Source organism: Mus caroli, unplaced genomic scaffold (genome assembly GCF_978045245.1).
Source record: "Mus caroli unplaced genomic scaffold, Mus_caroli_1 scaffold_19, whole genome shotgun sequence".
NCBI classification, from domain to species: Eukaryota; Metazoa; Chordata; class Mammalia; order Rodentia; family Muridae; genus Mus; species Mus caroli.
The window spans coordinates 55,453,947-55,476,910 of record NW_028227274.1 but is presented as its reverse complement, the minus strand read 5'-3'; the positions used below and the strand labels follow the sequence as shown (position 1 = coordinate 55,476,910).

Genomic DNA, 22,964 nt, shown 5'->3' with positions numbered 1-22,964 from the left:
CAATGCGTTCTGAAAGTCACCACAAAACCTCTGTGTAGGCACCAGGATTTATTTTAAAAACTAATTTCGCCTCTCCTCCTTAAGGCATTCCTTTAAGAACACGGACTTGTTTAATCATAGTAGAGACCAATCAACTTGTACTTAAATGATTGAGTTTGCGACCCCATGGGTCTCTGTAAAATATGAGCACCCTTACAGTAGAGCTTCCAAAGGCTTTGAGCCATGAAGAGCTAGCAAGTTAAACTGAAAAAGAGCCGGCTAGTCTCGGTTAGTGAATGTTTAAGTGTAAAACAATCCCTCCACTCGAATTCTTCTGTTTGGGATTGCTTATTAAGTAAATGTTTATTATACTAAATTCCATTTCAAATTGGCAAAGAAGAAAAGTGGAGGGTGTGACTCTTAAAAGCAAGAACTTCATGTATCTCTCTCATTTATGGGACAAAAAATTTTCCATTTTAAGTATATTTACATATGTACCAAAGGAGGATTAAAAAGTAAAATTTAGTCTGAAGGAAAGGAAAAATAATCCAAAGAAAATTCCTCTACAGAGAGCCACTAGTAATTTTTAACATGAGAAAGGGTGGCTAAGAAGACAGGAAAAGACAGTTAAGGAAGCCTTCAGAAGCCTTCAGATAGGACTCTGGGCTTCAGATAGACTGATCAAGTATGGGGCCCTGAGCTCACCAGATAAAAACTGAGCATAAACAAACACACTTGTAACTCCAGCACTGTGGGTGGTAGCAGCAGGAGATGGCTGCAGCTTGCCAACTGCCAGCATAGTCTTATGTACAGTAACAGAGCCATCTCAAGGAAGTCTTACAGAGATTTGACAGAGCAGGACACCTGCTGCCCTCCACTGTGTTTCACACACATGTATGTCTCTCTCTCTCTCTCTCTCTTGCTCGCTCACTCTTGCTCTCTCTCTCTTTCTCTCCCCCAACCCCCGTATACCCACACATTCTTCTATTGCCCAAATTTTTTAATTAAAAAAAAAAGATTTTTAAAAGGATGGCAATGAGCCCCCCATCTTCTCCCATAAGGCTCATAACCTGGATGTTTACCATAGCCAGAGTTTGCAGACTTAAGGATAGGTAGGATAATAAGACATCTAACGAGAGTCAGTTCATTTATGCTGTGTAAAACATAACTATTAAATATTTGACACGTTCTGCTAGCTTGGAAATAGAAGGACATGAACGTTGGTTATAAATAGGTCCTGTCCCCAACATAAGCGTGGGTCCAGGCGGTGTAGTGTTGCTGTGGCTCTTAATTTCTAGATGTCCCAGCCCAGGGAAGAGGGGTTCTGAGTCACCAGTCCAACGTTCCTTTTGCCGTGTCACTTCTTTAATTTATTTTTCCCTAAAAATTGTGTTTTTAAAATTGGGCCTAAATGCATACATCGTCTTTAAATCCATCTCAAAAGCATCATCTGAAACGAAACTTTGAGTAGCTCTAGACACTGGATTCTTTCATCAAAACATTGACACATTTCAAGCACATTCATTTGGCATTATACTTATAATAAAACTAGACCAGCAAAAACTACTGTTTCTAGAGGGGAAATTGAAACCTGAGGCAAACCTGAAATCATTTAGGGAAAAAAAATTGAAATGTTCACTTCTTCAAAAGTTATTAGTAGCAAATAATTGGCATTTGAACCTCTTTTGCCTCCAGCTTCAATGCAAGCTCTCTGAGAGCAATGAGTGAGTGTGTTTGTCATCTTAGTAGTGTTTGCAAGGCCCATTGTGGTGCCTGATGTTCATCAGGCACTCATTCTGGATGCCAATGAAGGGCTAAGTGAAGAGGCAAAAGAAAACTAAATAAATGTGTCCTCACCATATGGAAATATCTATTTCTTAAATGGTACACAAAGCAGGCAAAGCTGGGGGGAATGGCCCTGTGATATAGACTCCAGGATAATAAGCATGCATTTGCTGCAGTCAAAGGGGGACATGCTGCCAGGACAGTGGCATGCTTTGGATCTTAAATGTCCTGTGACACCATTGAGAAGAGGTGAGACCTTTAAAAAGTGGGTCCTACGTGGAAGAAGTGAGCTATCAGAGGGCACATTCTAGACTCTTCCTGTCTCTGTCCTTGCTTTCTGGTGACAGGCCTCTTTTGTCTCATGCACCCACCCTCTCTATTCTGTACTTACATCCCTGGAGGAACATAGCCAAAACATCATTGACTAAAACCTCCAGTATTACGAAACAAAATATATCTTTTCCTTCTTATAAATTGATTCTCTCAGGGTTTTTGGTTTTTTGTTTGTTTGTTTTGTCATAACAACGAAAACCTAGTGCTGAAGAGTAGCTGCCCACAAGTCTATCCCGTTAAAACTCAAGTGACATCTTATGGGATGCTGTCATTGCAGGCACCTCCCCAGAGATGCTTTCTGCACCGAAATCTTACCACTAAAAGCTGTTGGGCAATAACCTGACATGGTGGAAATCCATCCAGTGTACCAAGCTGGGCTACCTGATTCCAAAGAGTCAACGGGATTCACTGCCAAAGATTCCTTTGCAGGAGTTAGAGGACATGCCATTCTCGTAGCTTGCCCCATGGTGAGGGGTTTAAATAAACACATAGCTCCAGCCCTGGCCTCACTGGCTAGGAATTCTCTGAGACTCCAGTTACAGATCCATCAGAGGAGCAATGTGACCTCCAGGAAGGCTCAGCCTTGGAACTCTTTGAGGAGGGTAATCTCAAGATGAATGTTTTCCCCATTTAAAACAGATTTTCACTAAAAATAGCAGCAACTGCCTCTACTTATCCCAGAGCTAGAGTCTGTAAAGGGCAGGGGTTACACTGCTAAGGAGCAGTCACCATACGGCCTGCAGGGTTGCTGTGCAAGGTGGGGACCACAGAGGCAGCATTTGTGGCTTGTGCAGGCTGTCTCCTATTAACAATAAAAGGTGCCATTCGTTTGACTCTTTGGGACCAGCAGACAGAAGTTTAGTACTTTCAAGTATTCATATTTTGGCATTTAATACTTTTGAAGGGCTTTAAGCACTCGAAAGGTCATTGATTCGCAGGCTGAAAAGTCCCATTTATTATTAACATTTTTGTGGGGGAGATGGAGGGATTTAATTGACATCGCCAAGGTCATCAGCAAAGAAGCAAGGAGCCTCGGTGAATCCTATCTGCTTCTAATTGCTTTAAAAGTTGGCCCGGGTAAAGAGAAAAGACAGTGTGATGAAAGACGGCTTTTGGGGGGATGAAAACGAGAAGCCGTGTCTTTCGATGCCTAGAGAGAGGTTTGTGTGCGCTCCAAAGATGAAGATTTTATTTTAGGCATGGAGCTTAAAGGATAATCTTCACTGTTTCCTCGTTACTTTCTGAACTTGAAAAACTAAGTGGAACAGTCGCAAAAGTGCTGTTTGGAAACGCTCACCTGCAGGAGTCTAATTTGTTAAAGGGAGTTTTGCGATTTGAGAGCATATTTAAATAGCAGTGTTTCCGGTGTTTCAGTAGGGTACAGGATGTTAAGGGACATCTTCTCCGTCACAGCACTTACTGAGCCAACATTTACTGAAAGCTTCTTAGGTGCTAGCTTCATCCCATTTAGTTCTTACGAATCACTGTAGGGGAGGGTGCTGCTGATGCTAGGTTTAGTTTTGTGTGTGTGTGTGTGTGTGTGTGTGTGTGTGTGTGTGTGTGTGGTGTAGGTATGTGCAGTCAGTATACATACCGACGTACATATGAAGAGACCTGAAGAGGAAGCCGGGTGTTCTGCTCTATCATCCTTTGTCTGATTCCCACAAGATAGGGCTCAAGCTGATGTTGATGTCTGGCTGTCAGCAAGCCCGTGATCTTCCTGTCCTGACCCCACAAGCTGAGGTTACAGGGGACTATGAGGCTAAGGCTTGGCATTTTGTTTTGTTGTTTTATTTTGTTTGTTTGTTTGTTTTGTTGTTTATTTTTTACATGAGTGTGGGGATCAGAACACAGGGTCTGCTGTTTGACGAACAGGGCTCTTACCCACTGCGGCATCCACACAGTCCCCATTATGTCCATTTCACGAGGGAAGAAATAAATAGAAATGAAAATTTCATTGATTTCCTGAGGTCACAAAAACGGTGAGGGTTAGAAGCTAAATGGAAGCAAGCCGAGCACTTGTGCAAAACAAGACAGCCAGACCGGCATGCCAACCAACTCCACAGTCCCTGTCCAAGGCCGCTCTTTAGTCCCTAAAAATCTTTTTCTCATACTTTCTAAAGCTCAACAATGATGAAAACAATGTTCACAAAGCATTGATTCAATTCTGTGTTAGTTTTTATTTCTTGACCTTCTCTTATTTCTGTAATGGTCTCCGCTGGCCTGATCTCTGAGGCTGTTCTACAGTTTGGAAGGTATTTTCAGTGATGTGAATTCAAATCCTTGGGCTACTTCACACGGGCTTTAATGAGGGCGTACTGTGATTCTACAAGCCTCTTTCACACAGCATTCAGTGAATGGGCCCTAAAGTCCCAGCTAGGAATGTCTGGTTGAAAAGTAGAAGGAATTTGGAAATTAGCCCAAACTTCTCAATTTACAACTTATGGAAGGGAGCCTGAGAGAAGTCGAATGTTTTTCTTCCTCTGGATTAAGTTCAGGGCCTTGAACATGCGAAGGTTGTGCTTCACAGCTGAGCTTACTACACACCCAGGTTCTTAAATAAGTTCCAGGAGCTTCCCACTGAATTCCACATTGAATGATGAATCCAGGTTGCTGCAGTCCGGTGCTTGTCCTCAGTCGCTGCCTGAGCTATATCTCAAGTTGATGTGCATGTGGCTGATAGCCTTTGCCACCAAAAGGCTTTACACAGCCTTTCCCATGCGTAACCAAAGTCACAGAGTGAGAACCAGGTGGAAGCCAGGCCAAGCTAATGTGGGCAGAGTCCCCGGTTGCTCCCAGTGCTGTCTCCCACTGTCCAATTTGAATCCGTGATATTTGATTTGTGCTCTCTAAGGCACATAAATATCACTTTGTGTTTCCTTGCCTTCTGGTACTTGGTGCAAGCATTAGGTAAGTCTTTGTGCTCCTTGTAAGCATCTTCTTCAAGTTTCCCAAGTTTCTCTCTGTCTCTCTGTCTCTCTCCTCTCTCTCTCTCCTCTCCTCTCCTCTCCCTCACTCTCTCTTTCTTCCCTTCACTTTCCTTCCTCTAGGATTTAATCATTAATGTCAGTATATATATATATATATATATATATATATATATATATATATATATATATATATATAGCTTGCTGAGCCAAACCTGGAGAAGAGTCACAGTTAAGGACACAACGAATGAATATACCAGGTTAAATCAGGTTATGAGGAGTTCCAGATGACAGAGCAAGGAGGATATAAATTTAGGAAGAAGAATTTTCATTTCTTGGACTGGGACACAGGACTCTACCTGGGAATGGGAGAGCCATTGGATAGGGTCTGGTACTGAATAGGGTGAAGGGGAGTGGTAACTTTCTACGTCAGAGAGAAAATGGTTAAGGGTTTATGGGAATCCCAAGGAACTCAGTCAGTATGTGACTGCCCAAAAGATCCTTTTATCTTGGTCAACTGTACAAGTGGTTTTCAGAACAACAACAACATCAGAAATGCAGCAGTGGGAGGACTAGAAGGATGCACGAGCATGCTCTGAGTGTGTTATAGTTCTCCTGCGCATGAAACTGTCAAGCAGCAAACTAATTTGACAAGGGATTTTCACTTCATTGAAAAGCAGACTTAATTCAACTGACCAGTGACAATTACATAAAGACTTCAAACTCAAAAGATCCAAGCAGAACCGCAAGAGAAGTGGATACCAGTCTAACAAGCACTTTTGTATAAATTGTCCTTTCCTCTAATAGCTTGACTGTGTGGCTTTTTTCAGAGGCTTGTTAGATAGATGCCAGATGGAGCATCACTTCTCCAATCAGAAAAATAAAATATAATATAAAATTTTAAAAAACCTGTCTAGTTAATTATATATGGGCCTTTCTTTTCTTTTCTAGATACTGGAGTCCCTGTGAATCTGATGAGTAAACAAAATTTGCTAAAAAAGAAGAGAAGGCTTCAAAATATTTGACAGTACAAGACACGATTGAAGGAACTAGATGTTTTGTTCTGAGAAACTCGAACTCTCAGCAACGGCACACTCTTCAGTCAGTCTGACCCACTCATGAATGCTGACATGCTGTGACTCCCGGGTCATACACAAAGGACACGCAATAGCCGTGTCTTCCTGTCTCTTACCAAGTTTCCACAGGACAACTCCGGGTTGGTTGGAGCTAAGCACACACACGCAGTGGGTTGTTTGATTAGAGAGGAATCTTAACGTTGGGAAATACCAGTCTTTTATAATGGGCTTCAAGCAGCGCTGCTCAGTCATTTTCCTAGGAGGATCAGATACCATCTCAACACTGACCTCTTCACAAAGAAAAGCACCTTGCCCTTTGCCGGAAAACATTAAGAAACACGAGAGGCCTGTGGAGAGTGGCTTTCAGTAGTAACTGCAATCTTCAGAGCAGTCACGAGAAAGCATAATAGGAATCGCCATCAGTCATTGCAGATGCAAAACAAGATCCAGAGATGAGAAGTGCAGGGAGAGGCATGCCGGCTGATAAGGATGTGCTTTATACAAAGCAGAGGGAGAGAGGTCGTAACGGATGCCTTGTGAAGTTAGGTGAGGTCAGGATGAAGCCTGCCTGTCCTTTGTCACCAGTTATTAAGGAAAGCAGTGCATGTAACAGAGAAATTGAATAGTTCCACAGGCTTCTTCCTGCACTGGAATTAGCAGAGGGGAGAAGAGAACAAAGTACCATAGCACCCTCCATGTTGAAGAAGGACCTCCCCCATTGGAAGCGTAAGACCCCAGATAGTCCTGAATCCTCCAGATACAGTTTTCCCTCTGTTTCTATGTTTGTGATAAAGTTTTCCATTAAAGGCTCAACAACGACAGAATAACTCTAACAACGTGTGAGTTTTTAAAAATGATGTGAATGTTATCTCTCAGTTTATTCCTGGAATTTTCCATTTAATACTTTCAAACTGTAGCTGATCTCTAGCCACTCCACGGCTGAGAGCAAACTTCAGCTGAGATGGCAGGGGAGGGAGCGCTGTAGCAAAGAAGAAAGGCAGAACAGAAAAGGGATCAATTCTGCTTTCAAACACCAGCTACTTCTCGGATGTCAAGTCTTCTGAGTCTCTGGGTCCCCAGAGCACACAGGTTTCCCTTTGATGACCCAAGGACAGGGCAGTATCCAGTCTCTGTGAACACCGTTGCTGGCTTCCTTGTCTGCAGTGCCTCTTCAACTAAGAAAAATATCTCAGAAGTCTGGTTGGATTAAAGGAAGCTTGAAGCCTTTCCCTAGATTGATGAGCCTGTATTTCGAGAACAAATCTTTGCTAAAAAGACCTCTTGCAATCTAACCGGAAACAATTCTGACATATAAGATGAAACTTCAGGATATTTAAAAATAATCCATCAGCTCAGGGACTTCTTTTTTTTTCCAAAATAAGTATTTCCGTGCTGCAGAAAGAGACTAAAATTACAACCTTTGGGTCAATCAGCAAATGGATATCTCCAGGCCTGGATTTATTAGCTGGCCCCTTTGTCCAGCTTGCGATGGACAACATACAGACAAAATGATGTGATACTAAGAGGTGAAGACTGACAGAATCAGATGTGTGAGCAAAAGTGAAGGAAGAGAAACAGGAGATAAGGATGTATTTTATGTCCTATGCTTATGGTCCTGCCATAGGACCCATTCCTCTGACTCTTGGTGTATAAAGTGAGACACCCACCATGGGCAACAACCACCTTTCTTTGAAGTTCTGGGATATGCCAAGAACCCATGAAAATTTGCTTCCCTCAAAACAGGAATAAGCTGGGCATCCTGGGGTTGACCACAGGGCTTGGGAGAGAAGGGGTATTGCCCTTGAAAATGCTCTAAATGAGAGTCCTCTTTCTCTAGGCAGTGTGTTTATAGAACCATCAGTCTGGATACTGTGAAAGCCTGTGGGGGGATCTTAGAGGATTTTGTGGGCCTTTAGGATGTGGTGTGAGTATTCATTTAAATCAGGAAGCTGGAACATCTTTCTCCACGACAATAAATCCAGCAGAGCACTCTAATACTAAAGCAAACATGCAAACAACAGTAAAAAGCTCCTTGGAAAGGGACTCAGACTAGCTGGGTCCTGGTTCTTCCAGCCGAAGCCAACTGTAGAAGAGGAAGGACTGCTGTCTGTAGAGCGGACATTTGCCTGGAAATTTCATTTCTCTTTTCTCAGAAACAAGATGTCCAGATGAAGCTCCAGGGATTATTTTTTGTTTCAGGCCAATAATCCCTTCAGGCACAGGCCAGTTTGACCCTGGATTGTGTGTGCTCAGTGCTTTGAGCACCATTTCTGGAAACCTCATTATAAATCAATAAATAAGACATCCACCTCAGACTTCACCCAGTGCTTTGGGGGCTTAACGTTCTTCTCAAAAGTATTCAGGTTCCTATATTTTTACACGCCAATTCTGAAAATGGATGCCTTGAAACTGCAAGGCTCATGTTTTAATTTTTGTTTGGTGATTTTTTTTTCAGCATAGCAAATGCATCAATGTACTTATGGTCTGAATCCATTTGCATATCACACTGTGCATCAAGGACAATAAAAAGGGGTCTTGAATAGATTTATTTTTTTTCTACGTATTCAAGTATCTGCAGGATCTGGAATCTGCCTCCTGAAATTGTATATCTTACCTCCACTTTAACCCTCGAAAACAGAATTGCTCGTGCTTATAAATCTAACAACAAGGAGTTGAGTTCATCTCCTCCACACTTCAAGTTGAACATGTTTTGTGCCTGTTTATACTTTAAGAGGTTTCTTGCAGGAAGAGATGTTGATGTAAAAACTTGGGGGTGTCTTGAAGGACATAAACCAGGGACTTGTAATTTAGAGCTCAGACTACAAATGGCATCACTATGTTTTTCTGAATCAAAAAACAGATCTCGAGTGAGTGACCTTGGTAAAGATATTTTTTTCCCATCCAGAGATGCAGATCTACGTGATAAAGGTCAGCTGAACTCATTATAAATATCTTGTAAGATAGGCAGTGCTCCCCCACACACAATCCTGCAAGGAGAAAGGCAGGAGAGGGAGGGCTTACCTGACATTTTGAAAATGTGCTTCTCACCCCAAGGAGCCAAGAGTAATTATGAGTGAGCATGTCTCAGAGGGGATCAATTTACTCTGAAGAGCCCAAAGCTTTCTTTTTATCACTTGTTATGGTATTCTTGCTCTGAACAGAGGATGGGGGTGGGGACACAGTGAAGGGAGGAGAATTTAAAAGTTATAATCTGGGAAAATAGTGTGGAGAAGAAAGGGAGAAAGGCTAGAACAGGCCTGGGGAACCCCAGTGAGCTTACAGCCAATATCTGGGCTTAAAGACATCAAAGAGGATGGATGAATATTTCTCTCTCTTTCCCTTATAGAAACTGAATTTGAGGTTGCCCCAAGGAAGGGGCCAGAATCTGGAACTACTACCAAGGTTCCTTGTGTCATTTCCTTCCCATGGATCTACAGTGACTCCCACTATCACCAGGGTGCCCAGCTCCACCTCTGTCCTTCATGGGGACAGCAACCTCTCTCCACTGTCTACTCCAACCAGGCTATCCCAACCCAAACATTCCCACTCACACCATCATCTCCTTATTCCACAGCCTGCTCTCCTCCCCTTGGACACATCAATGACATCCCTGTCCTCAAAGGTCAAGTTAGATTCTGTCATGATAATATCATACTGCATAAAGCTTTGTACCACAAGCTCAGATATGGACTACTACATGGAAACAAGGGGCATTGTCTTCACTGATGGTTTCAGATCACATCAGTCATTATCCATGTTTTATCTCCTGGATCATTGCTTCTCAACTCGCATCTATAGAATCAAGCCTGAGGATGGAAGACCATGGTATATTCCGAGGAGAAACTGAGGAGCCAGGAGAATCTCAGGTTGGATTCTGAGAGTTACTCTTTGTTTATTTAGTTAGGAGAGGGTATCGTGGAATCCAGGCTGGCCTCACACTTACCATGTACCTGAGACTGCTATTACTTTGTATATTCTTCCATATTGTTTGACATATTCTTATCATGGTCTTATGGGACCTTTATAATAGAAATCAGACTATATATTAAGCTCCACAGATGATTCTGAGGTGACCTTTCAGCCATGGTTCACAGACTTCTTCCACTTAACCATCTCTCCAGCCTTGTGATGTCTTCATGCTTGCATATTGAGAGTATTCTTCTCCCTCCCTTGTACCCGAGCTCCCATTCCTTTTTCCTACATCCCCATATAGAACAGGCTACATCTGTACTGGACAGTCCATATGCACCTTTCCTACATCCCCCTATAGAACAGGCTACATCTGTACTGGACAGTCCATATGCACCTTTCCTACATCCCCCTATAGAACAGGCTACAACTGTACTGGACAGTCCATATGCACCTTTCCTACATCCCCCTATAGAACAGGCTACATCTGTACTGGACAGTCCATATGCACCTTTCCTACATCCCCCTATAGAACAGGCTACATCTGTACTGGACAGTCCATATGCACCTTTCCTACATCCCCCTATAGAACAGGCTACATCTGTAATGGACAGTCCATATGCACCTTTCCTACATCCCCCTATAGAACAGGCTACATCTGTACTGGACAGTCCATATGTACCTTTCCTACATCCCTCTATAGAACAGGTTACATCTATGCTGGACAGTCCATATGCACCTTTCCTACATCCCCCTAAAGAACAGGCTACATCTGTACTGGACAGTCCATATGCACCTTTCCTACATCCCCCTATAGAACAGGCTACATCTGTAATGGACAGTCCATATGCACCTTTCCTACATCCCCCTATAGAACAGGCTACATCTGTACTGGACAGTCCATATGCACCTTTCCTACATCCCTCTATAGAACAGGTTACATCTATGCTGGACAGTCCATATGCACCTTTCCTACATCTCCTATAGAACAGGCTACATCTATGTTAGACAGTCCATATGCACCTTTCCTACATCCCCCTAGAGAACAGGTTACATCTATGCTGGATGGTCCAGAGGCCCCTTTCATGAAAGGGGAGGGAATGTGATGACTTCCCTGCTCTCTTTTGTCTTTTGGGAAAATGTTACCCATTCAGTACCACACACCATTACTATCACGTTATCTCAGTAAAAGAAGAGGACATATTACTGCATCTTGAGATTGTTTTTATTTGGTAACTATATGCACATAAAATGCATACTCCTCTTAAAGCCAAAGTCTTTTTGATAAGCGATCATCTTTCTTTTAAAAATATAACCTTGAAGTTGTGCTTGTAACCCCCCATAAGTTCCATCAGAAATGTAAGTACAGTAGATTCAAATTATACATCAGTGCATTTAAATGTGTTAGCTATAGGAATACAGAGATTAGGACTGGTAGTGAAAATGATAGCATTCCCATCCAGAGTTACCAGGTAAATAACTATTTTTCCTAAGCCTACCACTGCTTCCTGGAGCCCCCTGCTTTGCAAGAACTAAGTAGCCCCTTGACGTCGTCTCTACACAGGCTTCCTCACCCTGCCCAGGACATAAATGTGCACAAAGCACAAAGTAAAATTGAGAGACATGACTTGTCCTCAGACTCATACCCGATCTTCTCTAATTACTCACTATCTGTTCTGAGCAGAGAGCGCTTCATTTGACAGCGGCATCTACGCAAGTGTTAGTGCGCTTGGTTTTACAATATCTTCAACAACATTCATTGAGTAGACACAAATGTTTGCACTTTCCTACTTGGGGTCTAGCAATAGAAACTTTCCATTATCCTCAAATAAGACACCTTTAACACAATAGCAGGTTTATGAAACAATGGGTTGTTATCCTAGGGCCATTCATGGTTAAAATTGGATTTGTTAAGAACATTAACAAAGAGGAAGCTTTGCTCAGACATAAAGCACTTTGCCTCCTTGGGAGGGCAGCCTACTGTGTCCCCACTAAGCAAGGGCATGGTCAAACTGCCCTTTCTCCAGCCCTTCAAGCCCATCAGCCCAGGTTGAGGTTGGCATGCTCCGATATGGGTCTAGAAGAATCCGGAAGCACCTGACAATGAGGATGCCCAAAAAGATGAACAACAGAATCACGAAAACGAATGTTGTTTTCTGTTCCAGAGACATGCTATAATCTGATCCGTTCCCAAGGGGTACCAGAGGTGAAGGAACAGGCTGTCCTCCATCCATTGTCCAGGGAATCCAGAGCACAGTATCTTCTGCTTCCCCTTTCTTCCATCATCAGTTTGCAGAGATCATGGTGGCTGCTCCCTGGAGGGGCTGAGTTATCTTCAGGAAGAAAGGAAAGAAGAGGAAGCAGCTATCAGAATGGGACCTGCTTTTCTAGAATCACAGCAAGTTTCTCAGAGGCAGTCAATCGGCCAACTTCTCTTTAAACAAGAGAGGCTTAATTCTGTATAACTAGGGAGAATAATATATCCCCTTTGTACAAAAATGACCAGATTGTCCTTAGAATGGCCAACTGTGACCAGAAGGGATGGACAAGAAATTCAAGTACAACACAGATGATAAGAAGTAGCAAAACAACATTGGCTTTTAAGAGTGCTCTTAATATGCAACCTCTCTGCCCAGGACTACTCCTACTCCATCCAACGATGTAACTCTCACATCGCTATAATAATGTTGCCAATCAAAGTTGAACAGCAGCTGTGTGCCAGCACTGTGATACACTTGACATCTTAGAGTCACAAAAGCAGGGACCTCTACAATTCCAGTGAGGGGAAACTAAGACCAAAAAGGGGGTGGGGTGTTTAATATAGAAACTGGCAGGGAAGCTTTGGACTCTTGGGCTCTGGAGTCCGGTTTCCTCTTTGCTGCTAAATAAATGTGGGACCTTAGAGAGGTCAGTGTGTTGTATACATTCAGAATTGCCTGCATATCTCTCAGTACTGAGATAAAGACGAATGTCTGAAAAGTATACAAAGAGGAAGGAAAGACAAGAAAATATTGCTTCACTTCGGACAGGACTGAAGGAGAGAGTCTGCTTTCTGCTGCCTGAGCGGAGGGGAAGGCACCACAGACTCCTAAACCTTCAAGGAAGTTTTTGTCTTTACTCTTTAAATCAAAGCCCAGGTTCAGTTCTCGACCCAGGGAAGAATCTAGAGAATTGAGCAAGGGGGGATGAATTTAACCAACTATAGTTAAAAGAACAGTGGCTTCCTTAACATCATTACATTGGAAGAGAAAGAGAGAGAGACAGAGACAGAGACACAGAGACAGAGTGAGAGAGAAACAGAGACACAGGGAGAGACAGAGACACAGGGAGAGACAGAGACACAGGGAGAGACAGAGAGTCAGAGAGACAGAGACAGTGTTTTACATTTTAGTGTTATATTTTACAGTTTAGTGTTAAAAAATGAAACATTTAGATAGTGCTATTTGCTTTTACAGGCAAATCCTAGAATATACAAAGGCTATTACAACATTCAAGTACTGTGCTAAGTCAATTTACATTTTTTAAAGAAAAGCATACATACTAGACATGACCATGATATGACATACTGCTTGTGATGCACCAGAGTAGCTGGCTATAGAAATTAACATGACTCCAGAAAACCTATGCTCAATGGAAGTAAGCCACTGAGTACAAAGAGAAAGCATGATCTAGCCATCACTACAGCCCTTCTTCAGGTAACTTCAGAACATCATCACCTTTAGTACACCGTTAGTCATCTGAATAACAGAGTGCATGTAGCTTGACACATCAACAAATATAAAATAAAATCCCCATTCAAAATAACCTAGGCTAACAAAGGGGATAACTAGCAACATCCAAGAAGATGAAGTCACCAGTTTGAGGGTATTGGATCTTTGGTAGCTCTACCACTTTAATTTTTTTTTTCCTGGACGCTGGAATACTTGTCTCATTTATGATTCATGCTCCTTTTGAAGTAAGGCTGAGATAAAAGTTAACTGTATTTTAAAAACAAATAAGCCCTTTAGAAATATAGGCGAGGGTGATGAATTGGGTTTGCCCTGAATCTGCTTATTTTTAAAGCATCCTCCAGCTTCGGGTGTTAGTGTTCACTGGGCCTCAAGAAGAGGGCAGGAGAGCAGCTAGCACCTCCATTGCGATTTCCTTCTCATAACAGACTAGGGCCATCTGCAGCCACTGAAAATATCCACATTGGACTTAATCACTCCAAATATAAATTATCCAAGGGCAGGGATGAGGGAGAGCCACCTGATGGTGGGCGAGCACACGTCTCTGCTGGCACTTTCTCACTTGCCTTTTCTTGTCCCATGGGCTCCACTCTATGTGGCCCTTGCTCCCCTTGCTCTTCCCTAGAATCCCAATCTATGTCTAGCTTTCCTTTGGCCCAAAAGAAGTCAGATTCTTTTCATTTCTCAACAGAGCTCAGTATGCATTTCTAGATTTTTTTAAATCAAATAAAAACAATGTACAACCCCAAAAGTAAATGTAGGAAAAGAAGAGATAACTAATTATATACATTCACAAAGTTGAGGCTATCTGGGACCTGTGAAGTCAAATCAAGGGCGACCAGAGAGAACCCGTAAGCCTGGAAGATGAATCCCATGCTACAAGACAGCTGAGCAGAGCAGCAAAGCCTTCTTTAGGTCACCCCTCCTTTCCCTACTGCTGGTGTCTGGTGTCTGAGCAATGAGAGCTGTCTTGACACTGGATCCATTTTTGTTGACCTTCTTCAAACGGGGCAAATGGCAATCAGTTTTCCCTGGACCAGTGTTTCATAGTTCTTAGGCTCTACCCATGACTCAGGACCATGAGCAGATGTTCTGTTCATTCAGTGTCTGCAGCAATGACATGCCCCAGGGGAATCCCTAGGATGTAGCCTATTCCCTCATCAGATTGCCTACCCCTCACCCCTTTCAGTCTCCCCGTTAAGAGACCCTGGTGCTTCACTTCTCCACAACCGAACTATTGCAATGGCCTAATAACCAGTTTCAAATCGTAGTTTTACTCCACTTTGCTGGTTTCAAGGCAAAATGCAGTCGAAGATGTAGTTCAGTGGCAGAGAGCCTAGTAAATGTCAGGCCCTGTTCCAACCCCTAGTACCCATCTCTAGAAGATAGAGGGTGGTGAGCTGGAAGGAAGGAGGGAAAGAAAGAAGGAAAAGAAAGGAAAGAACAAATGCATGGAGAAACAAAGGAGCAAAGGAAAGGAAGAAGGGAGGAAAGAGAAGGAAGAATAAAGGGAAGGGAAAGGAAGGAAAGGAAAGGAAAGGAAAGGAAAGGAAAGGAAAGGAAAGGAAAGGAAAGGAAAGGAAAGGAAAGGAAAAGAAAGGAAAAGAAAGGAAAAGAAAGGAAAAGAAAGGAAAAGAAAGGAAAAGAGAAGGAGAGGAGGGATGGGATGAGAGAGGAGGAAGGAGGGAGGGAGAAAAGAGGGAAGGAAGGAAGGAGGAAGGAAAGGAGGGAGGAAGGAAGGAAGTAGGGAGGGAGGGAGGGAGGGAGGGAGGGGAGAAGGAAGGAAGGAAGGAAGGAAGGAAGGAAGGAAGGAAGGAAGGAAGGAAGGAAGAGGCAAGATACAAAAATCCAGTTAATTCTTGTATAAAGCCTGACACCCACTTTATGAAGCCTGAATATAGATGGTGCTAGAAAAACAGATCGATACAAATTCAGTAAGAGCATACAAGCAAAAGAATTTTGAAAACTTTATATAGCACTTTATAAATTGCAAAGATCTCCTCTTCCAGCATACCACAGTGCCCAAATTCTTCCTAAAGTAACATATTTCAGTCAGAAAGAACCAAACTTTCTTACTAAGTTAATATTTCAGCAAGGAACAAGTCACCTTTACCCTATGAGTAGTAACTTTTCTGTGAGAACTGTCCTCACTGGGAACAGGAAGAGATGCAAGGCATGGGATGAAGGAGCAAAGAACTGCAGAAGGTGGGGCAAAGATCCCTGTGGGACCAACATGACATGCAAGTGAAGGGCAAGGGGAGCAGCCAGGGTGCCATGAGCAAATAGATACACGATGGCTGGAGAAGGGATGGGTCCCCAAGGATCTGGGGACCGAGAGACCCCGAGACAAAGACCAAAGGCCAACTACTTCACGAATTCATTTAGAAGCGGTTGAAATCTCTCCAAGAGGCTGCTTAATTTTGAAACCTGTAATCAGCTCACTGGCAATTTACAAATTTAAAATGTTCAACGGCATGCTTAGATGGAAGGGGGAAAAATCAGATTTAAAAAAAAAAAAAAAGGAATGAAGAAGTAAGCATCATCGCTTAACAACCGCCATGCACAAATATTCAGGCACCTAAAATTTTAAAAGCCCAACTTAAAGTAAAATGTCCCTGTTTCAGTAAAAAATTATTCTTACAAAATGTTCAATGGTGCTTTTAACTAAATAATGAAATCTTCCTTTTATGAACAGCAATAATGAAATCTTTTTTATTTTACTTTTTTTTTTATGAACAAAGACATCTGAGAAAACAGGGTTTTGGCATGATCACCCAGAGTCTTACTAATAGCACATGACAGTTATTTTAAGTATAAAGAAGGACCATGGTTACTCACAGCAGCGTCTGGCCCTGGCGGGATTTCCCCATCATGTAGTGCATCTGTCCTCTCTCTCTCTCTGCCAGATTCAATTGTGTTTGCTTGGGAAATAAAGTCTAATTTTAATACTGAAGCAACAAGACTCAATTCAAAAGATACCTTTAAAAATTACATAACATACCCCTTTTCTCAAGTCAAGCTCCATGGAGTCTCTGAAAATGACAGAGTGGAAAGTATCCTGAATGACTCTGGCAGTCTGTGTAAGCAACCTATCTGTCCTCCCCCTTCTCTCTCTCTCTCTCTCTCTCTCTCTCTCTCTCTCTCTCTCTCTCTCTCTCTCTCTCATCTTATTAATTGCAAAGCGTCCTTCTTTTTGTTCATCTGTCCTCCTTATACACTGCATCCTGTCCATCCTAAATGTAACTGTTCCTCCTCCTAGATACTCTTGTGCCGGGCCATTGACTTCCCGGGATGTGATGTTCTGATGGTTCCTGGACCACAGAGCAAGCAGTATTGCTACAGCAAAAGAATCTTCTATGCTATTAATTTATTTTCCTGTTTAAAATAGAACATGTGTCGAATCTCATTTGATGTCTGCTAAAACAGCCAACACACTGACCAAAGTAAAGTCCCAGGTGATGGAATCTAGGGACACCAGGAGACAGTATTCTGATTTTGCCTGTTCACCTAGAACACCCCCAACACCTCCATCATCGCCAGGTCCTGTTCACAATGCATACTCCTCTTTCCACCCATGTATTTTATCTCTGTTCTCGGGGTCATCACCAGCTAAGCCCTCACAGCTCTTCTTTACCAAAGACAGTGCCTCCTACTCTGTCTGCAGACACTTCAGAGAACAAGCATCCAGGGTATGTACCTTCTTCCTTAGGAAGCAACAAGCTCCTAAGGAATGCAACACTGACCTAGGGTCATTGGGTATTTGGGTATACACTGGATTGTACGTCTGACCCCCTTTATAGTCCAGGACACTGAATTCGAAATGCAAGGTTCCAGCTACCCGAATCAATGAACAACCCAACCCATTCACAGAGCTGAGGTATGAGATCTCAGAAACAGATCAACTTTCAGAGAATCACGGACAGTTCAAGCCACCATGACATGTTAATCACTACAGATCTTATACAGTTTGAAAAGCTGGTAGTTATTTGGCTGTTCAGTTTTTCCTGGCTTTTGGTGCTGATGGGTGGGGTCCAAAATATAATAAAACAATCATTCGGACATAGGCAACTACCCTTCTAGTGAAAAGGTCATTCTTATATAATCTGCCTCTTGAAGAAGAATTTCAGTCCTCTAAAATATACTGAATCCTAATGTCTTACATGGAGACGATTAATGTCAACAGGCACCCTTGTCAGGCTGCAAGCCCTTGGACATTTTATCTAATTTGCATCTCATTATGCAATTTCACAAAAAGGAAAAATACTTTGCTATGAGCAAAGTATCTCTTAGAGCCACAACACATTTCTTACCTCATTTTTTAAAGTGGCAGTGACACGCTCAGCCCAGGGCATTTGTTCCCTCGACCTGTGGAAAGGCTTATAGACCCCTGACTCCAAAGCCTCACACTTAGGTCTCAAATGCCTTCCTTCCTGGAACGCACTGTGGTGGCAGTGGGCATGACAGCTGTAGTCCTTTGCAGCACAGCCTGGCATGTTCTGGGTGTTCAATAAATAAACAGTAGGAAAGGATGCTTCCCCTCTTTACCACTTTTGTGCAAAGTGAGGTTTATTCCTAGTTTGTGTTGTGTAAAGGTAGCAAACAAAAGCACAGCCAGTTACCTAAAGAGTAGCCGCTCCCCTTCCTCCACTCTGCGGGTTGGAATGCATTGAAAGTCTCATCTCTCAGCTGTTAATGCTCTGCTGGGCAGAGTAATGCACCACTGTTTGTGTTTTAGGTGCTTCTGAACCACATAATTGGCACGCCTAGTTTTTAATGCTTCTAGGTCAGAAACCTAATTTCTTAAGTTGACATGTTTTTAAAACTAGGCGTAAACACAGTCTGTCCATTGAACAAGAACACTCATGAGTTTGTCTAGTTTACACTGACAGGGCACTTTGTCCTATGAAGAGATCCTGTGTACTTCATTTATGTTTATCTGGCAGAGTAGTGAGACAACTGTTTAGACAAACAGGAAGGGAGCTGGCTAGGTAAGAAGGGCTGAATTTGCAGTGTCTGGCGGAGACGAACTTACCTCAAGGGTTGCAGTGTTCTGCAATGGCCCTAGCATTGATTACTGACACAGGACTGTGACTTTCAATGACCTAAGGAACACATCCTGAGGCTGAGTCTTAGTAAACTCCGTCTCTACTTTTATGTTAGAGAAAGCCTCAGCCATATGCTGACTCTCAGAGCTGAGAGTTCTACCATGTAGCTCTGACACACCCCCTCACTCCAGGCAGATGAACATCCCAGGTTCAACACCCCCTAGAACTCTGAGTGAGCCCTCTATACGGGCCTCCTCATTAACTCCGTAAGACCAGACAACTAGCAGCTTTTCAAGCAGTAGGGTATGCAGCTAAGAGAGTGTCCTGTGTAGTGTCTGTAGAAAAGACACTATATAGGAAGAGTCTTGTGAATCCTTCTGAAACCCTGCATATTAGCCAGTAAACAGTATCCACATAGTTGCATATATACACAGTGATGCGAAATGTTTCAGATAAATTCAAATAATTCATGGCCCAGGTGATCAGCTACAACTCCAGGTAATAATGTCCGGAGACTTCAGAAATGCTTCATATGTTTTAAATCCTCCTGTCCCACATTTACTTTTTTGGTTAACATAAATATGTGGCAACATATACATATATTTTTCTAAACATTGCCTTCCTGTTCCAATGCAAACAGCCACCAGGGCTTGAAAATTCACAGGATAGATGAGGGAGATTATTATTGTATGCACTTGAAAAACATACTCTAGGATACTAGAAAACTCACAGGCAATATTTAAAAAAAAATTGTGAAACTGGTCAGCACCAAATGTCAACAGGCAGTTTCTGCAGAGTCTTTTTCACACTGCTGCTGTGTGCAAGGTTTCTTTTCTGCTCATCCCTGCAGAGTCAGGCTGCAGCTGCAGCTGCTTGGATTTAGGAGTGGAGTCTGTTACTGCTGCTGTTACCTCTGGGCCATTGGGGGACATGGCTCTTTTGCCAGAGTCCCAGTCTCCTCTCTACTTCTTTCTCAATATCATTTTCCCCTAACACCTGCTGAGAGAGTTTTAAAGAGACTGCAAGGCAGGGTTGTAGCCCAGCCAAGAATCATGCGGTACCCAGACCTTAACTGGGCAAACTGAAGCCACAATTAGTAAAGTGACACCGTAGCCCTCCCGTTCCTCTGGGTTTTCTGTCTCGTTCCTCCTGAGTTTCGTGGTAGAAGAGATGATGTTCACGGGGACGCCCCAAAAGGCTACGACAGCTAGTGCTCAACACCGATTAGGAAGTTGCTGAGATGTGAGCCCTTGTAAACAACACCAAATATTCTTATTACCTTTTCAGAAGGTTGGGTAAGTCACACGAAGGGGGAAACTGTAACACTGTAACGAGTAAACAGTTTCCAAGAATAAATGACTACAGCTTATGCAGGGGAAAAAAAGCCTGTTTTCCTACTTTTTAAAAATGCAGTATCAGAACCATGATAAACTTAAATGTGCTCTTATAAGGGGGCCATCGTTACATTTTACCTTCTTGAACTAACTTTCCCTAGCAGCTGATTAATTAGACTTTAACAGTCAAATTTCAATTCAGAACTCAGACCCAAAAGGTACCTGTAATTACTGCTCATGCATAAATTACAAAGTTACAGAAAAGCATCTAATTAGCTCAAAGACACAGTTACAACGGAGTACCTGATCTGGCTGGGCAAAGGCTTGGTTCATCTCCTGGTGAAACAGTTACAGGTAGTTAAAAGCCTGTCTGGTTTCCATTCTTCCCGGCCAGGCTGAGTTCAAGCAGGAGACAGAGAGGTAGCTGCGAGCAGCTGATGGCACACCCAGCTTTAAGCTGTTGTCTCTCAGGCTCCGAAACTTCCCATTAAAACCCCTGAGTTAAAGGAGCATCGTCTCTCTGTGCTGAGGCGTCATTAGCAGCCGATACAGCTGCTTCTTTGAGGCAAGCCATGATTTCAGTTCTGCCTCAGCAACTCTTCGGAGGATTCTGCTTCAGTGAGTTAGAGGCAGTATCCTCCTCTCAGTGAGTCTGCAACCGTCCTCAAGAAAACATTAACATTCAAAGGGAGTGCAGAGGAGCGCATCACCGGGCATTCCCGAAACCCTTTCAAAATCAAAGCTGGAAATCTACCTATGCTGTGTCTCCTCCATTGATTGCTGACACTGTTCCTGTTAAGGGATATCAATTAGCCCCTTGCAGACAACCAGCTTTAGTATTGATTATGGTTTCTAACCTTCAGGCCAACTCAGCCAATGGAAAGACTTTTTAGGGAAGGGTACCGCAAAGCATTTGGGAGACTAAGACTCCTTTCCCTAAAGATAATAAAACAACTTACAGAAAACAGCATCCGTGGTGGCGGGAAGGGGAGGGGAGAGAGACAGACAGACAGACACAGAGAGAGGAATGACTTCAAAAGAATCAAATCGGCCGGGCGTGGTGGCGCACGCCTTTAATCCCAGCACTTGGGAGGCAGAGGCAGGCGGATTTCTGAGTTCGAGGCCAGCCTGGGCTACAGAGTGAGTTCCAGGACAGCCAGGACTACACAGAGAAACCCTGTCTCGAAAAAACAAAAAAAAACAAAAAAAAAACAAACAAAAAAAAGAATCAAATCGGATTTTCACCATATCTGTAAATAGGCTAGCAGGTGGCTGGATATCATATCTCTTTGGCCAACCTCAGACAACTTTGACTGCCCCCACCTCCACCCCCCAAACAGGCCACCCGAGACCACACAATGAATAAAATAGGATTTCTGTGGGGAAACTATTGTCACATTTAGACTCTAGCTGCATGGCACAGTCCTCAAGATACTTTCTTTCATATTTTCCGATGAAATTCTTGCTTTTCAGGGGAAAGCATCACTCCCCTGGAAATACTTCAGCATAATCCTTAAGGAAGAACGTCCCCGGGCTTCGTTTTGTTTCGAGTTTATTTTCGCCACTCACCACTTTCTGTGTTGAAGTGGAAGTCGGATCAGCAACCGCATACCCAACTGCCAAGTGATGGGTACCGGTAGCAAGGATGCCCCTATGCCCTTCGCCTCTGCAGCCTCATCCCTGGAGAGACAACACCATTACTAAGCAGCCCCAGGAGACTGAGGTGGAGCACCTGCCTAAGAAGACAGCCTTATCTGTGAACATCAGGCAATGACCCTCAGATGCCCCAGACCCCAAGACTCTCAGAATCAGGGGCTGCATTTTAGGGCCCAATATTAAAATCGGTGTATAACCTCAAGAAACTATGAAGGTTCTTTCCCATGATTTTAAACTTGTTTCCTTTTTCATTTTTACTTACCTTCCCCCACCCCCCACCCCCGTGCCCCTGCATCTTGTTCTCCTTTCCTTCCTCCCTTTTCCCCCTCCACCTCTCACATATACACCACAAAACAATAGGACTAATAAAATCTAATAGAGAGCTACAAGTCAAGCTGATGGGTTCTTCTGTGATTCGGTCCACTGATGCTGGGCGATGAGGGTGTGTGCCCTGTCTTGGCAATGCCAACAGTATGGTGCAGGGAACATTCTCACCCACCCTCATTCCTGTATTTATCATTCCATGTGGTCAAAAAGTAATGGGTCAGAAACAGCCTGCGTTGCTGTGGCTTGCCTTGCCAAAGAGGCCTTGTCTTCAGATACTGTTACAGCCTACAGACTCAGAGGGGTGGACTCAGAAAGGACACAGGGCACTTCTTTAGCAACTCTACAAGCGAAAAATCATCCCTGTGTTAGAGAGATGAGTGCTTGGCCTGTGTTTGTAACTCTCCGGGGGAGACAATTCTCCAATCCCCTGGGGACAACATCAGTATAAACCAACTCCTTCCCTGCTTGCTTAGTCTAAGTGAGTTGATACACTTCTTTCCCCTCTGCTCTTGCTACAAAAAGTCACGGGTTAGCCAAAGAACACCTGCTCAAGCTCTGAGCTTGTGTTTAGAGCCAAGTTCAGCTGTTTGTTTTGGGCGATGTGTATAATTTGAACGATTGGAATTAGCTCTTCCTTTCTCCATGCAGCTATGCTGTATGAATCATTTCAAATTATGAAACTATAAGGATTCATGCAATTCCACTTAAATTGTTCACAATAGGCTCTATGTCTTTTATCTTTGATAATCTCTAAGCTCTTCTCTGGGTTCTTTCCAAACTTTATGTTCCCTAGGCTGGTTTTTAAATAAGAACCTCAGGATGCTGCACAGCCATGTGTAATTGTAATGCGATAGTCTAACTTCCT

General features: G+C 43.1%; 1 protein-coding gene across 6 annotated transcripts; it reads right to left on the bottom strand.

Annotated features, from left to right (window-relative positions):
• Positions 1–11,220: 11,220 nt before the first annotated feature.
• Ctxn3 (cortexin 3) lies at positions 11,221–21,806 on the bottom strand. Of its 6 annotated transcripts, none has more exons than XM_085833469.1 (3): positions 21,686–21,786; positions 16,576–16,658; positions 11,221–12,342 (listed from the first exon to the last, which is right to left on the bottom strand). In XM_085833469.1, exon 3 carries the CDS (start codon positions 12,241–12,243, stop codon positions 12,001–12,003), a length of 243 nt encoding a protein of 80 aa, XP_085689595.1. In that variant the 5' UTR covers positions 12,244–12,342; positions 16,576–16,658; positions 21,686–21,786; the 3' UTR covers positions 11,221–12,000. The 6 variants fall into 6 exon arrangements, with proteins under 6 accessions (XP_085689595.1, XP_085689597.1, XP_029327827.1 ...); XM_085833471.1 differs by lacking the exon at positions 21,686–21,786 and adding an exon at positions 21,076–21,441; XM_029471967.2 differs by lacking the exon at positions 21,686–21,786 and adding an exon at positions 20,420–21,051.
• Positions 21,807–22,964: the final 1,158 nt, after the last annotated feature.

Coding starts and splice junctions, on each gene's coding strand:
- Ctxn3 (XM_085833472.1), bottom strand. CDS start 12,243: ATGGATGGAGGACAGCCTGTTCCTTCACCTCTGGTACCCCTTGGGAAC.